Here is an 18,356-nt window from a genome sequence, read left to right on the forward strand (position 1 = left end):
CTTAGTCCTTTACAAAGGGATTGGTTACAAGTTCTAGCAACTTAGACAACCTCTCCCGAACCTTCAAAGTATTGCAACGTGACATGTCGGCTTAATCGACTTTGGCGAAAATACAAATTGCCTCATGCTTCGCCCAAAGCTGTTGAAGACTCCATAATGTATTCTAGAAAGGGATGTAAACCAGCAAACGAGCAAACAAATCCCAAGATTCCATTGTTTTTACCTCACTTCGCAAAGTGAGGCATTTAACGTCCATTACACTATATTTAAAATACAAACATGTACCAAAAACAAAAACAAACCCGCGAAATATTTTGAAAAATGAGATAGTACTGGAACAAGTTAAGTATACATATTGTATTATTACTGAGGTGAAAAAAAAATCGCTCAAGTCTTCAAGTATAGTACTTGATATGAATCGATGTTTTTCCAATGGTTTTGGTTTGAGCATAGTTTGTTGAGATTTACAGTGTACATCGAAAGGCTTGGAAACAAGTTCTAACTTTTCCATTATTAAAAGGTGAAAGATAGGGTGTAAAAGAATGGTAGAAAGAGATTCATGGTTGTCGGTTCTCATACGCGCTGAGTGTGTTGTCTTTTTATGATGCAGTTGCAATGTATTTAAAATGTTATATAGATTCACCGTATGTTGCCAAAATGTTTTCTAATTGACAATGATTTCTATTCACAGTTCCGTGTAAGACCACTGGAGAAAAGGAACGATTTGCTAATCTGTCAGCTCCATGTGGATAGCTTTACCCAGTCTGCCAAAGGAAAAAGTATATATATAGATGTCCTTTAATAATTTTCTGTTCACTTTATTTGTAGTTAATTGCTCGACTGTAGATGAAAAAAACATTGTCAAATTCAAACACCGAGTCCGATAGTGAATGACTTTCGTTTATTTGTTTGTGAAACTTTATCAGCTGTAGTTGAAGTGCCACAAATTTCGACCATACATGACAGTCTGGATCGTAGCAGGGAAGGTTCTTTATCATGCCAACGCCTGCCACGACACGAGACCTCGATTTTTAAGGTGTCGCCCGAAAGACCCGCGACACAAGCTTCAAAATGTCGAGCGTTTGGCAAAGGGACAGTCCATGGCCATTTTTACGTTAAAGCATGGGCTAGATCGAACCCAGGATTAACCAACTAACCACCAAGGCACTACGGCCTGTCATTAATTAATGTAATCCGCCATTTATCGAAAATGGTAATCGTTAAAAATGTACATTGCGACTAGGATATACAAACTTTCAGGCATCTAAGAAATGGAAGAAGTGGGAGTAACATAGAAATGAAAGCACTCTCAGAAAAAAAGAGATAATATATTTCTTACAAGGTAACTTCAGTGCATACTCAAATAGTCTCCTACTTCCAATATCAGATAAACAGAAGACATATTCATTATCAAAAACTACATCCAGTAAGACAAAATTGCCGGGCCTACCAAAAGGTACATATCAAGAGCATCATCAAAATCAAAACCGACTGTTCTCAAGAATAATTACAGAATTCTGGGACGGCGGAGGATTACGTTTTAAAATCAAAGTTACACAAATGTTTATAAGGTGCAAAATCACAAAGCGTTATTTATGACCTACTTTGATTGACAAACCTGAGTTAACTCGAGGATGAATCGAACTTGTCGGATAACCCTAAGACGTCACACATATAACCTATTAACCTTATCCGATAATGCTTGGGTCCATTCCTCATGTAACCAATTAGCAATGGCTATAAAATGTGTAAACGTGTTCTTGTTTGTTTATTGTTTACTTTTTATGGTGCATTGCTTGAGAAAAAGAGGCTTTAACAACATTATCACCTCCATATGGTGTTTATATCTCTCAACTGATTCGATACGCAAGAGTTTGTTCTGCATATGGTCAGTTTTTAAATCGAGGCAAGCTACTGACAAACAAATTGATGGTACAGGGGTTTTAACAGTCTCCATTAAAGTAAGCATTTAGCAAATTCTATGGTCGTTATAACGATCTAGTTCGTCAATACAACCTATCATTGGGTCAAATGCCGTCTGACGTGTTTCATACCGATTGTTAGGCCGTTCTTGGCACATTGATTTTGACTACGGATAACTCCGTTTACCTGATTAGGATATAGGGCTCAAGGTGGGTGTGACCGGTCGACAGGGGATGCTTACTCCTCCTATGCACCTGATCCCACCTTTGGTGTGTCCAGGGGTCTGTGTTTGCCCAACTATCTACTTTGTATTGCTTATAGGAGTTATGAGATTGATTGCTGTTCATTATCTCCACCTTTCACAAGGATAGCTGAAAAGTTATTTCCAATTTGTCTACCTTTTCACATAAGAAAACTTTGTAATTCCCAGTGCCGCCATTTTGTTTACATGCAATACAGCTCGAGTTCCGTGGGGATCCGGGTTAGAATAGGTCCTCAATACCCCTTTACCTGTCTTAAGAGGCGACTAAATGGGGTGGTCCTTCCTGCTCAAAGGCCGAGCATAGACCTAAATTTTGTAGCAATTCACGGGCAATGGTGACGTGTCCGTATGGGTGTTATAGAATATACAACAAACCAATCTGCTCGAGAATTGTATAAATTCGTTCTATTGCAAATTAGTTTGTTCATGTGCATGGCGTGCATTTAATGAACCCGAGTTAAGTCGGGTTTTCCAATCGAAGTAGGTCAATAAAAAGACCCCATAGGTGCTAGAATCTCAACTTTGCAACCAGAAAATAATTATAACTAGGTATTTACGCGTTGCAAATCTACAGTAGAAATAAACAAAACAATGACAGAAAATCAAATTACATGTACATACATGTAACTGAATTCTCTCTCTCTCTCTCTCTCTCTCTCTCTCTCTCTCTCTCTCTCTCTCTGCTCTGCTCTGCTCTATAATTTGTTGTCTATTTATATTTTAGCAAGGACCAATCCTGTAGAATGGAATTTCAACAAAGGGTAAGCATTTTAATTTCAGAATTTACTAGTATTTCTTTTTAAAAAGTCATATTCCATATAACGAATATATTTCTTTGGTGTTAACTGACTTACTTGAACAAATAAATCATTTTAACAAAATAAATAAGAGAGCGCATAAGGAAGACATTGGGCGTCGTAAGTTGCTTGCAATGTGCTGTGCATATCATACACTGTATCTTCATTGTACAGTTAAAGTGCAGTGAACTATGTTCAAACAATAGAAATAAAGAAACTGAGAAACATTTAGATCAGTTTGAAAACATGGCAATCATGTATGGAATAGATTTCTCCATGTGCCATCATCACACCTTCACTCGTTACGAGAGTAAAACGTAAAAGAAATCTACATTATGTATATTGCGTGGTTTGATATTTCAGAGTTGTTTATGATATGTACATTTCTATGAACTGTGACTTGCATTATGTTAGTAGGCGCAATGCTATTCTTTCTCAAATTTGTACACAATATTTTCTGGTACTTGTATTAATTGGTTTTCTGGTACTTGTATTAATTAGTTTTCTGGTACTTGTATTAATTAGTTTTCTGGTACTTGTATTAATTAGTTAATGCTTTCGATATATTGGCATTTTACCGAGCTGTTTTTAGATAAGCCAATTAGATAGTATATATTTGTACTTTAAATTTAAAGTTTTTTTGTTCCGTTTAAAATAAACATTTTACGGTTTTTGTTTTGAAATTCCTGTTACCTATTGATAAACAGGATAGCATCCTAGGAAATATTGAAGTGGGGATGATCTCGAAGGAGTTGGAACCGGAAGTGTGATATGCAACGGGAGTTTGATATACCCATGGTATATCAAACTAGCAATACGTACCACATGTATGAGATATAAGGGCATTATTACATGGCAAATGATGCTTTAGTGATAAAATGTTCCCAAATTCAAGAGAAATTTGGCAGGCAAAATCTGGGTCATTATTGAACACCAACATCCGCACTGAAACGTACCGAGTAATAGTTACTTAGTCTTAAACAAAGGTTGAATAAACTATCATTTCAATATTCTATAGATTTTTAAAGGACATATGTATGTCAACATTTCGACCCTGACTGACTATTAAAGGGACAGGTTCACGATTTTAATGAAAACATTTTTCATTTTCGATGTTAAACTTTAAAAATATAACTCATTTAATGTTGACAGCCAAAATCTTGACCTTCTGAATGCAAGAATAAAACCAATATTTTAGCCTTAAATCTGTGTTATGTAAACAAAGACTCGGGTCTTTTTATGTATACAAACAAACAAGTGAAATATTTATTTTGTAATATAAAGCATCTTAATTTTGCATAGTCTCAAATTTTAACTTTTAGATGACATATTTTACCCCAAGAGGCTTGAAATGTGAAAGAGATGATAAACCTAGATCGATATCCATTTCTTTTGAAAATTTCGTAAACAATAGCATACCGCAATCTTTGTGTACAAAACAAATAATAGACTCTCTAAAATGAACTTCTGTGATGATGTATAACCATAATTTTGATGTGAAATCTTTTAAACACATTAAACAGTAGATTTTGATCATTAAAAGTGAAAAGAAAATTTTGGGGAAAATCGTGAATCAGTCCCTTTAAGGATGAATGCTGCACCAGAGAAGTTTGATATAGTTGAAAAGTGGGGGATATGTATAACAATATTCTGAAATTGAAAACTTTCCAATTTACTTTATTTAGTAAAAAATGCAGTTTTACTAGAAAACAATCTGCAAAAAAAAAAAAAAAAAAAAAAAAAAAAAAAAATTAAAACCCCTCTGGTCTCCAACCCGCAATCTACATTTCAGCAGTTGACGCGCTTCTTCTCTCTTTTATAGTCGACGTGCTAACCTATTGAACTACTCAACTAGGCAACGATGTTAGAAATGAATAGACAAATGTTGCTGATATTTATAATTTCATTCACGTTTTGAAAGGAAGTCAGTCATTATGACGATGTAGAGTATCTCCTTAAGGAGTAGTAAATAATATAATTCACAATTTGAAATATTCACAAGCAATATGTTTTTAACGTATTTTCTTGATCAAATCAAAAGGACTGGGAACTTTCTAGTTCATCCCCTTTAATCGAAAACACGCTTAACTGTGTTGTTGAACACATTCCTATCAGTCCCAATAATGGTTCAGTTTGTAACTTGACAAGCAAAGGAATGCATTATTAACATAAAACGACGGAATTATAGTTTAGCTGTATAACAAAGGAGGATTGAACATTGATCGGTGAATACTGGTACGCGTTTGGGTTTGAAAAATTCACTGATAAGTTCACGAATATTTCAAACCCAACTCGATCAATGTTCACCAATATAAGTACAATGGCCCTATATTACTAATATATACCTACATGCATAGGCTATATATAATAATAGTTTACAAAGCTTAATGTGTTTCATCTTTTTTAACGTGAAATACAAGTGACATAACAACAACTAGACACGTATATTTAATTCATGATTATCATGGAATAATGTTCAGCTCAATGGAATCGGTCCCGTGGGGATCCGGGTTAGAAAAGGTCCTCAGTACCCCTTTTTTGTTGTAAGAGGCGACTAAATGGGGCGGTCCTTCGGATGAGACCGCAAAACCCGAGGTTCCGTATCACAGCAGGTGTGACACGATAAAGATCCATCCCTGCTCAATGGCCCTAAGCGCCGATTATAGGCCTAAATTTGCAGTCCTTCACCGGCAGTGGTGACGTCTCCATAATAAGTGAAATATTCTCGAGAGGAACGTTAAACAATATTTAACCAATCAATCAATCAATTAATGGAATTGAGTCTGTAGAATGTAATATATGATAACAGGTTCGAGTTTTCTATATCTGAGGACGGTCTGATCAAAGAAATAGCACACCATCATGAAGAGAAAAGCGATGTCATCAGTCTGAAAAAAGTCCTGACCAGCGTTCTCTCTGCAAAGGGAAACTTCAAGGTTTGATCTTTACATAAAATCTCTGTTTTTTTCCAAACTTTAAACCAGAAATGGAAAATTTTGTTTTAAGTTGGTCAAATACTAGCTTTCAGTGTGTGTTTCTTTTAGTTTGGTCAAAGGAATAATCTAAAGTTCAACAATTGGGAACATGATCATTCAGGTAAGAACACTGAAAATATAAACTTGATTATTCAACGAAACTACAAAGAAACGGTTTCTTAACAGATCAATGTCCCCATTTCACATGCCACAGGGGCGGTTTACAAGAGTAAGCACTTTGAAAAATTATTCCTTAACAACTGATAATTTCTTGCCATTTACCTCAAACTCTTTGAGGATTGTTGCGTGTCTTCTGGTCACTAACATGTATAAGATATGGGTTTCTTCCTTTACATTCCATAATAAAAAATACTAAATATGTAATTTTACAGAATTAGAATCTTTCTAAACACAGCAAACTATTGTTTGGTTGATTGAAACTTTACGTCAATATCATCAGCTAAGCCGGCGAGACGTGATATCGTTGTCTACCTATGACGTGGATTGCAATGCTAAAGTAACAATTTCTGCATTGCGTCCGTCAAAATTAAAGCATTTAATAGCTTAATCTGTTAAAGATATTCTGAAACTGTTTTCATTTGTCGCCATTTTTCACATGTGAGTAGAAATCGCAACGTATTCTGTAATGTCAGCATATGTACCAATGATTTTCCACTGTAACATATTCAGGACATGGTTCATTGTTAATTGTTCTGTTCAATGTGAATTAAAGGTTATCTTCAACACCAATACACCATTCAAGGCACGGCGACTGGTTACAGAGTGTATAAAGTTCACGAAAGTACTGACAAAGTCTACAGAAAACACGCTAAGGTAACATTTTATTGTATAAACTTGATATTTTCCAATTATTTCTTTAACTTGACAGATCAGAGTAACCCTTGTTTCAATTTTGATTTATACGGGAATCTACTTACTTTTTCGCCTCCCTTATTTGAATATATAATGGAGAAACACGAAGTGACAAAACATTCCCCACTGCCTAGATATAACGTTGCACTTGGTGGCAGCTGGTACTATTGTATATTACCACGAAAGTCTGGTTGTATGTAAAGTCTACTACAAATCGATAAGAATGTTGTAGGTATACTATATAGAAATTGCATCATCTGATATAAAGATAAAGAGAGTAACTGGCTAATGGGTTTCAGAACGTGGTACATACACATCGTTTTTTGTTTTGCTCGTGATTCAATTCAAGTTGTTGAAAACATTGTATGAAAATATTCATGTTATTGAAAAAATTTGCATGCAAGGTGAAGATAATCTCATAACTCCTACAAGCAATACAAAAAAGATAGTTGGGCAAACACGGACCCCTGGACACACCAGAGGTGGGATCAGGTGCCTAGGAGGAGTAAGCATTCCCTGTTGACCGGTCACACCCGCCGTCAGCCCCATATCCTGACCAGGTAAACGGAGTTATCCGCAGTCAAAATCAGTGTGCCAAGAACGGCTTAACAATCGGTATGAAACACGTCAGACAGCATTTGACCCAATGCGAGGTCGTATTGACGAACTAGATCGTTATAACGACCATAGAATTTGCGAAATGCTTCAATCGAGACTGTTGAAATCCCTGTACCATCAACTTGTTTGTCAGTAGCTTACCTCGATTTAAAAACCGACTATACCCAGAACAAGCTCTTGCATATCGAATTAGTTGAGATATATAAACACCATATGCAGGTGATAATGGAATATTGCTACATAAATGTGGGAAGTTGACGATGGAGAAGCTGAAATCATCCCGTTTGTCATACAGTTGAGTTATCAGTTTGCCGTTAATGTCTACTTTCAATAAAATATCTAAGTATGAAGCAGAAGTGGACGACTCTGTGGTGTCCTTTATTTCGAGCTCACAGGGATACATACACATCTTTACAAATGAAATGAGAAAGAAAGGTATATGCAGTCTTTCAGTTCCATTTACAATCTCGCAGGATATACTTTTTATTAATTCTTTAAAGTTAGCTGTACATTTGTGTACCCTAATGCACCACCATTTACAAAGGTTATTAAATATAACTCACTCTTATTGTAAGTTTATTGGAGGGAGACTCTGAAAAGTTCTGTAAAATACCATAATCAATCTTTCCATTAATCGATTGAAAGATAGTTAAAACAGCTTTTTTGTTAGCCAAAATATATATTTTAAAAATTGGCATCATTATGAAATTTAATCAATCTTTTAATGCAACCTGCCATTTGGTGAAATGCTGTCTTGACGTGTTTGATACCAAATTGTTAGGGCGTTCTGTACAAATTATTTTTGACTACGGATTACTCTGTTTATCTGAATCGAGATATACAGCAAACTGCCAAAAGTTTGTAGACAAATGGTGGACGTCAATGTCTAAACGTCAACGTAATACGAATTTTCAGTGGCTATAATTCATTACAAAAAAGATTAAATCTTATCTCAGTATTTGGTTCTATATCCCTTTGATCTGATGATTTTCAACATTCTGGAAAGTAAGGATCGATATAGGTTCCGTATGTAAGTAACGGGTATGTTAATCCAGATGTCATTTATATTTCTCGCCAAGTCAGTGACATTATTTATATTAGAAAGTCTGTGTTTACATTTTTCAAGGGAAACCAAATATTTTCAATTATATTTGCATCAGGTGACTGTACTGGCTAAAACATACCTGGGATTCTGTTTAGTTGTTTATATTCTTGTACAATTCGGGTACGGTGAACCGGGACATTGTCATCTTGAAATATGTAATCGTTAGTAGGAAAATTTTTCACTACAACCGGCCACAATTGTTCTTCAAGGATATCAGTATATTTATTTGCATTAATGTTGCCATTAACCACTGTTAGTGTGCCAACTCCATTCCAGGTAATGCATTCCCACAACATTAAACTTATAAAAGGTTTCGGTGATGCGCCGGAGTTGATGCACGCTGGTAACCATTTTTCTCCTGCTTTTCTCCAAATATAATCTCGATTGTTTTGTCCCAAGACAACTTTACATTCATCAGAGAAAATCACTTTTGACCAGTTATAGTCAACAGTCCATTGTCGTTTTCCTCTCGCCCATGCCACATGGTTTTTTTCTGTTTTGTTCCCGAATCCTAATTTTCGACCTGAGATATATCGTTTTGACAAATAACAATGAATTGTTCTTTCAGATACACGAACTTGCCTACCTTGATTAAATTGTCCTGTTATGTCCTTTAATGGAGTGGTACGGTTAAAGTTTAGAAGCCGCAATACGTAGCGCTCGAGACGAGTCCATTTTTCTGGGGTGTCCCGATTTTGTTTTAGTATTTTCCGCACTTCCTCGAATTTCACACCGTTTTACTACAGCAGGCACAGTTTTCCAGTCCATTTTCAATACCCTAACAATTTCAGAATAATTTCCCGTTTGTCTGTAACTGTCTACGATAATGCTGGCGATAAATTTTTAGATTTCCCATAGCTACATCCAGAAGCTTGTATCGGACGATCATCAAACAAATACCAACATATGGCGTCACATATGACGACACAAGACCCTGTACTTATATGTGATATGCATACGGAATCCCCATTATCTATATATAGAATTTCCAAAAGAAAAAAGCCACTTCCGTGAAGGTGGAATTTAAATCCACCATTTTGTCTATAAACTTTTGGCAGGTGGCTGTAGGTATGACCGGTCAACGGGAATTTTTTCCTCCTGAGCGCCTGGTCACACCTCTGATGTGTTTAGGGGTCGGTGTTTGCCCTACTTTTAATTTGTATTCTTTATGGGAGTTATGAGCACTTTGTCTTGACCAGATAAACGGAGTAATTCATTGTGCAAATCAGTATGTAAAGCACGGCCAACAATTGGCATGAAACATGACAGACAGTATTCTATACAATTACAGGTTGTATTTGCAAATAAGATCATTATAACGACCATAGAATTTGCAAAATGCTGACTTTAAACTTGACTGTTTAAACCCTTGTAAAATCAACTTCTTTATCAGCAGCCTGTCTTGGTTTTAAAAAAACCCCGATCATACGCCAAACATGCTCTCGCACATTGAATCATTTAAGAGACACAAACCCCATATGTAGGTGGTAATACAACATTGCTGCATAATTGATATGGGAAGTTGACAATGGAGAAACTAAAGTCACCCTGTTTGCCAGGAAATTCAATTGCTAGTTTGCCGTTGATGTTTATGTTCAGTGAAGCATACAAATATGGAACAGATATGTCTTTTCTTTCGAGTTCACTGGGGTATATCGAATCGATATATCAACAAAAGTTGATATTGTTAATAGATGGAAGGTGAATATAACGAATCTCATAACTCCTATAAGCAATACAAAATAGAGAGTTGGGCAAACACGGACACTTGGATATATCAAAGGTAGGGTCAGGTGGCTAGGAGGAGTAAGCATCCCCTGTCGACCGGTCACACCCGCCGTGAGCCCTATATCTTGATCAGGTGAACGGAGTTATCCTTTGCCAAAATAAAGGTACCAAGAACGGCCTAAGAATCGATATGAAACAAGTCAGACAACATTTGACTCAATGATAGGTTGTATTGACACACTAGATTGTTATAATGACCATAGAATTTGCGAAATGCTGACTTTATACGAGACTGTTGAAACCGCTGCACCAATTCGTGCCCAGGTTAATTTAAACTGTTGGAAGACCTATTCACCAAAGGAGAAACTCCAGCATCTTTTAAATATCAAATATTAACTACAGAGTATATGTATTTGTTGGTGGATTAAGAATGTGTTTAGCAAAGTAATGATTTGTAGATATGAATATTCCCGATTTCCGTTTTTAATGGAAAAACAGCTGTCTATGATGTTGAACGCTTAGTATAAGAGTTTTTTGAGGAATGGTGGTATGAAGTATTGAAAAGTTGTAAGTTGTTGATTGTGTTGATTTTGGAAAAGTTTTGTGATTTCAAATTTATTGAAAGTTCTTTGAATTTTATGATAATCTACATTTGATTGGTTATGGAACAATACGTCTAATGGTTCTTCTTCACAACATTTAATAATTTTGAGATGAGTAAAGATCGCGGGGGAGGGAGGGGTGTAGTAGAACATATACTAAATTTTGCTATATATCTTTGTATGGGCTTTTGAGAAGTTATGAAATCCAGTATAAGTATCATTAGATTGGACACTAGTATCAAATATGTTTAAAACTGAAACATGATTTTTAAGAATTATGTCTTTTGAAAGGGAAATTTGAGAACAAGTGTTGGATTATTTTAAAAAAGTGGAATTGAAGTAAAGTTCTACTGAAATACAATGGTAATATCGAACTTTAAAAACAAAGACAGTGTTTTATAAGCTTTGTCAACTGGAACCAGGATTTACCACTCATAACTTCTGTAATTGTTCAAAAATTTACTGTAATTGTTATCCCTTATGAGAGTCTGAATATATTTGCAGAGTCTTCTAGCCTTTCGACACCAAACGTTCATATAAGAGAATTAACTCCATTTTAGATTCATTGTTACATATACATGTAGCCCCTCCCAATCAGATTAGGAGCATATGAAAAATTTGATTACACAAAACGAAATACATGTACATCAGACAGAACGATACATTCCTTGTTCCACAACATGTATATCAGACAGAACGATACATTCCTTGTTCCACAACATGTACATCAGACAGAACGATACATTCCTTGTTCCACAACATGTATATCAGACAGAACGATACATTCCTTGTTCCACAACATGTACATCAGACAGAACGATACATTCCTTGTTCCACAACATGTATATCAGACAGAACGATACATTCCTTGTTCCACAACATGTACATCAGACAGAACGATACATTCCTTGTTCCACAACATGTACATCAGACAGAACGATACATTCCTTGTTCCACAACATGTACATCAGACAGAACGATACATCCCTTGTTCCACAACATTTGCCAGAAGTGATGTAAACCAAATGCGGATTCTCTAATATTCCAAAGAAATTTTTGTTTTGAAATCACAAAACTTTTCCTGAAATCAACAGCAATAAAACGTACGACTTTTCATCACTGTGCACGATGAATTAAAGACCAGGGTTTTTGACATCATAGACAGCTATTTCTTTAATAAAAATTGGAACACCGAAATGTTTATATCTAGTGCTCAATTATCCAAAAATTACTTTGATGAACACCACTCTTATTCTACGCACAAGTACATGGAAGTTTACTGATGACAAGATACTGACCTGATTAAGATAAAGGACTCACGGCGGGTGTGACCAGTCAACAGGGGATGATTACTCTTCTTATACACTTGATCCCACCTCTGATACATGCATGTCCAGGGTCTCCTTTTAATGTTGTGTTCTTTATAGGATTTATATGAGATTGATCATCGTTCGATATTTTGCTTCATTAAGTGATTATATGCAAGATTTCGCTTCCCTTATTTGAATGCACAAGCAACGTCTCGATGAAAATTGTCTTATTATACATTGTATGAAAATCCTCACCAGCCATATCATTCAGCATGAGTTGTTATTTATTCCACACAGGGGATACCTATTCCTCCTAGGCACCTGATCCCACCTCTGGTGTGTCCAGGTGTCCGTGTTTGCCCAACTATCTATTTTGTATTGCTTGTAGGAATTATGAGATTAATCACTGTTTGTTGTCTTTACTTTTCACACAAGATCTAGAGTAGGTGCACTTCTGTAAATTATGACTACAGCTTGAACCCTGAAGACGCACTGGACTTTTTTGTTTCAGATTTTGCATTATAGTCACAGTGGAGTTATTGAATTTGTCAAAGCAGACGACAATGTAATTCTTCAGAACAAAAACAAAGACAAGCCTCCAGAAACAAGGTAAAAGACATCATCATAATGGCTGACTTTTAATGGGAAAATAGATTTAAGGAATATCTACCTCGTCCTTTTAAACTTTATTGCCTATTCGGTTTAGTTACATGTACTTTCTACATAAACTGTATTTGTATCACAAATTATTTTAAAACTTTGAATTTGAAAATTTTATTGTACAAAACCGGTATTCTCCATTTTCCATCCATAAAGTTTACATTAGTGTGTTACTAATCCTTAATGTTTACTTAGAGGAAGTCCTGAATCATTCTTATGCAGGTGTGTTTGATATATTTTCTATTTTAATATTAAAAAAACCCAATGACAAGTAAATTGAATTACCCAATACGTAGTGTATTTTGTTTCGCATTTCACAGATTTTACAAAACTGTAAAGGATTCTCAAAACCAGTTTACTTTATTTTAGCATATTAACTGAATTGATGTGTTACATGTAGTGATTGATAAAGGTATCCAATATTTTAAGCTATCATATATTTCATGCGGAGAAATGCAACAGTTAATTCTGTTTAAAAATGTACACGATTACTGTGTAATCATCATTGTTCTTGGGGGATTGATGTTCGTTGATTTTGTGGGTCACTCTTACCCACGAATTTACGTGCCCTCGTGTCTTTTTTTAAACCTAGTAGAGTTATCTCTCCTAGTGTCATCGTATCGCTTACCCACGAAATTATGTCCCCCACGAACCAGCAAAATGTTTGCTTACCCACGAACATTGCCCCCACCCCTAATTAAAATGATTCCACAGTATTCTAATTACGGACACATGTACCCGGATAGTGTTTTCATTCACAGACATTTTGTACCGGGCGAAAAAGAAATAGAAGAAGAAGAAAGTGGAGGTAAAGCGTACAATAACTCCATATGACAATATACATGAACTATAAGGGTCAGCAAATTCTTGAATAGTGTTTGTGAAGAACATGTAAGTACCAACGTCAATAACTTTATTGTGGTGAACATGGTAGTGATTGATTGCCATAGACATGGTAATGAATAGCGGACTTAATGCAAAACGCAAGCTATAAAACATACATGCTGTACGTACATGTATTAAGTAACGATAAGGGTGTATCTTACTTTAAACTTGATTATTACAGCTGTAACCAACGATTCAGTTGAAATGATTACATATTTCATGCCGTGAACCCCGAGGTCCCTTCAAAACTGTATAACCAATATAGAATTGGATATTTTAAAGGAAAAGTCAGCTTCCGTATGCTCAAGTGTACGATCATCTGAATCGGGATTTTCCTGTTGCTGTGTGAAAAGCTTGACGTGATCTCTATTCATAGCATACAAAACAAAATTATATGAACGAAATATCATTGCACTAGTAACAGCCATGACAATTTGTAGTGTAGATATATGTTGTCACATACTGTTTTCATGCTTCATAACCCAATATTAAGAGTTAAAATTTTGTGTAGTGCACACATTTACATCTTTTGCCAAATTGTGATTGGATAAAGGTGTTCTAAAAAGCAAGAGACTTGAAGAAACAAAAGATCTGACAATCTCTGTATTGTTTGTGAAAACTGTTTTAGTAGTCCTAATCAGAAAAGATTAATAGAATGGGATCTCATTTATTCATTTATATATAAATGGCAACGAAAGAAGTAATTGTTCACATCTAAAATGTACCTCATTGGTGAAGCTACACTGTGCTATTGAAACGGGAAACCACATTCAAGCTTGTGATCATCGATATTGCGTTACCAGATTTATATCCTTTGATTAAGGTATTTTGTTGCCAGATTTATATTAGTGAATTAAGGTCTGAAACGCAAAGTTATTATCTAGACCAGATTGTGTCCTCTGTTGAATCTGAATATTAAGGTCCAGATCAAATTCAAGGATGACTCTTACTTCTTAGGTTAAAGGTCAAAGGTACACTTATTTCTTATCCTTTAGCAGTAAGAATTATAATGAAATATTTGCATTTTTGAAGTTTATTTCAACCTAGAATATCACGTTTCTGCTAGGAACACATGGTCCATGCATTACAGTCCTTTTTAAAGGATAATAACTTGTTCCTTTTTATATTCTACATTGTAATACATCCGTTTACCCAAGAAACCATTGACTGATAATTCAATAATTATGACAACTGACCAACTTACAAACATCAATAATATTGTGGATGGGATTTTTAAAAAATAGTGAATGGAACGAATTTCTGCATTGCGTTTTCCACATTGCCTTGATTTCTTCGTAGATTTTAAAGATATTAAATCAAATACATCAACGGAAGTGCGACTTGTCAGAAAAATGTGAGTATATTTGGGACACTCCAGCTGTTCCAGAGTTCACTTATTAGTATTTGTTGAAGAAATGTAATAATAATGATACCGCGCATTATCTATACAGTACAGGATAGCACAATTAGTTTCAGAAGTAGTTCATATCGTGGTCCTGAAAACATGTATATATATATATATATATATATATATATATATATATATATATGGATTGATTTCAATTTTGATACACAATAGTGCAAGTAGTATTTTTCTTCAGAAAATTGAACAAAGTCAATCCAACATCACCTCTGGACAAGTATTTGAAAGTCAAAGACAGCATCGTCGTTCAAAGGGTACAGCAAATATTGTTTTGGTTTTTTCTGCTGTAATGTGATACAATTTGAAATTAGCTCATCAGTTTGAAATAAGTTTCAAAGATATATGATATAACCATCGTGGTATTTTCATCATAGGAAAAACCTGAAGTGACTGATTTGACGGAAGTTGAGAAAGATATTGAATCAAGTGTTGCTTGTATTCAGTTTAACAAGGAAGAAGGTATAAAAGAAGCATGCGATACTTTATCTTGAAATATAATTCCTGCATTTTAAAGTAGAATAGAATGATTCATTGAGTATTTTAGTTACCTTTCTTGTTCGATTTTATTTGAAGTGATATAATTTCTGTAGTGCCCATGTCCGTGTTTAACATTAAAGACGGGTGTAACGGGAATGGATGTACATGTAGCACGAGGATTTCAAATCCTTCTCATGAGAACATCAGTCCCCGTAAATTAGGAAAATATATTTCCTTTTGTCCCGAATGTCAATGTAGGATAATAAAAGATAAACCAAGCAGTCTCCGTGATTTGGATATAAATATAAACGATTTATTCTCTAAGTTAACATTAAAATATACAGTTATCAATAACACGTCCTACCCCTAGCTCTACGATGTAACAACTCACTTTTAAAATTAAACCTACCTACAAAGCTGCTGTTGTTTACTTAGCAACGTCACCGGTACCGCGCGTGACACAGAGATAGTGACACCGGTGACGGCAAAAAGCACGTTAATAAAATACACACCCATTACAACGGGTATATATTGACTGTTTATATGTCTGTCTGTTTCAAGAGCCTATATTTTCCCATTCACTATAATGATGTTTAATCTTTGTTTAATATTTGAAGTTAATAATAATGGCATTGTAATTACTTGGAATAGCTGGATGTGGAGTTAATCATATCGGAAAGATACTGTTTTACAATAAGATATTCTTTGTCTTTCAGTCAACAGAAATAGAATGGATTGCTTTGCAAAACTTCTACAGATCATGAGTCGTCTTCAGAAAGCTGATTACAAAAAACTGGCCACTCGCGAGTTATCAAACCAATGCGAATTAAATGACACATCATGCACCAGTAGAAGAAATGTATTCATTGATCTTTTAATGAAAGATGGACAAAACTTCACAGAAGAGCTGATCATTCGACATTTCTTAAAAAACAAAGATGTCAACGAAACGGATCTTTTTCGAATATTTTTCCATGTGCCAAATATGGGAAAAGCCTCATTGGTATACTAATGAAATGTTCACATATAACATTAACATAAAAGAATATTATCTTAGAAGTGTTTACAAGAATAATGAAATTCACCTTATTGTATTCTTCATCGGAGAAATCTTAATGCTTGTCAATTTTTATTCTTTAGGCTTTTCTGGAGGCTATTGAGGATCTCTGTCTTGGTCCAGATCATGCAAATATAGGTACAGTCTAGACATTCAAACGAAACTTGGAAAAAAGTATCATGTCAAATTATCTACAAAACTTTAATCATAACTCTGGCTTACAAGAAGGCAGTGTACATACATGTACTTGAAAACAACATTTACCACTTTTGTACAATTTTATGAATCCCATTTGTGCATAAATTCTATGGACATATAGAAAAAAGAAATGCATAACAGTAAGTTTGTCCTGAATATTTTCAAATAATTTAATTCTTATTGTATCCTTGTCTCTGATTGGTCAAATTCCAATGGAGGAACGCAGATTAGTTTTGTATAACCTGGTTTGGTATGGGGATACAACCACTTGACAACCATATGCCGGAACTATTTTTTTTTTCTCTTTAAATTTATATCGCAGCACTGTGTTCAGCCTTCTATGGAATAGAAGCTCAAAATGTACAATAAGTTTCTACGGTTTGATACACACATTGTTTTCTCGTTGTCAATATTAGCATCTACTTGTACGCAAATCACTGTTGTAAAACAATTTTCTCTATATGATGGTCGAATAATAGAGTAAAACAAATATATTATATTCGAATTAATGATTTACTAAGTAAGCACTGCCCTGTTCATTTCGAAATACATTTCTCACTGGAGGAAAAAAAAGGGGGGGGGGTTGTTTCATTGCTTCATCCGCCTTTCAACAAAGCAAACACAAATTTATACGTCACATTTTAACACATGACGTCTGTCACATTGAGATGTGGATCGCAATTTGTCATTTAATGAAACATATTTTCTTGTATTGGATTTACTATTAGCGACAACGTTGCATGCAAGGGTAAGTTTTCATGTAGTAGAAGTTTTCACAGAGTCAAAACCCGCAAATTATTGAATTTTCTGATATTTGAAGATTTATTTTATTTTGGGTAGGCCTAAACATTGCAATTTCCCTTATTTTCTACTTTTACCAGTTAGTGGCCTCCGTCATCTGATTGACTGTTCTGCCACGTTGGGGTGTGCGCACATTAAAAAAGAGAGTGATTTTAAAATTTCAATTATTTACAATTAAAAAGTTATTGCCCTAATGGTTTTGTAACCGAGCCTTGAAGGCGTCAAGACTCGGCGCCAGCACAGTTGAGGTGGGGAAGATATTCCACTCTTTGATGGTACAAGGGTAAAACGACTCTTTCCTGACCGTGGTTCTGCGTGATGGAATCTGCTTGGCTGTCACTGTTTCTTGCTGTCCTATTAAGTGGTAACAGTTTGTTGGCTACATCTACATTAACTCGTTTGCTATTGAGCTTGTACGTCATGCTGAGTCTTGCTGTTCTTCTTCGTTCTTCTAATGACGTCCACTCTAGTTAATGTAACATGTCTGTTACAGATGAGGTGTTGCGGTATCTGTTCGGAACATATCTCGCTGCCCTGCGTTGAAACATATCAAGTTTCTTCGTATCAGTTTGGTAGTAGGAATCCCATACTGTCGGAGATGAGCGACCTCAAAATCGATCTCTATCTCTATAAAAATACGAAATTCACATTGCATGCATAGT

At 35.2% G+C, this 18,356-nt stretch overlaps 1 protein-coding gene across 1 annotated transcript in view; it reads left to right on the forward strand.

Annotated features, from left to right (window-relative positions):
* LOC125651537 (uncharacterized) overlaps nucleotides 1-18,356 on the forward strand; it is an 86,225-nt gene that overhangs the window by 9,953 nt on the left and 57,916 nt on the right. The window contains exons 2-13 of the mRNA XM_056166102.1: nucleotides 692-779; nucleotides 2,910-2,946; nucleotides 5,792-5,918; nucleotides 6,027-6,078; nucleotides 6,691-6,791; nucleotides 12,705-12,802; nucleotides 13,615-13,661; nucleotides 15,038-15,092; nucleotides 15,340-15,415; nucleotides 15,536-15,620; nucleotides 16,355-16,641; nucleotides 16,779-16,833. Of these exons, the coding sequence (XP_056022077.1) occupies nucleotides 692-779; nucleotides 2,910-2,946; nucleotides 5,792-5,918; nucleotides 6,027-6,078; nucleotides 6,691-6,791; nucleotides 12,705-12,802; nucleotides 13,615-13,661; nucleotides 15,038-15,092; nucleotides 15,340-15,415; nucleotides 15,536-15,620; nucleotides 16,355-16,641; nucleotides 16,779-16,833 (1,108 nt within the window). The remainder of the gene's footprint in view (nucleotides 1-691; nucleotides 780-2,909; nucleotides 2,947-5,791; nucleotides 5,919-6,026; nucleotides 6,079-6,690; nucleotides 6,792-12,704; nucleotides 12,803-13,614; nucleotides 13,662-15,037; nucleotides 15,093-15,339; nucleotides 15,416-15,535; nucleotides 15,621-16,354; nucleotides 16,642-16,778; nucleotides 16,834-18,356) is intronic.

Source organism: Ostrea edulis, chromosome 5 (genome assembly GCF_947568905.1).
Source record: "Ostrea edulis chromosome 5, xbOstEdul1.1, whole genome shotgun sequence".
Classification (NCBI taxonomy): domain Eukaryota; kingdom Metazoa; phylum Mollusca; class Bivalvia; order Ostreida; family Ostreidae; genus Ostrea; species Ostrea edulis.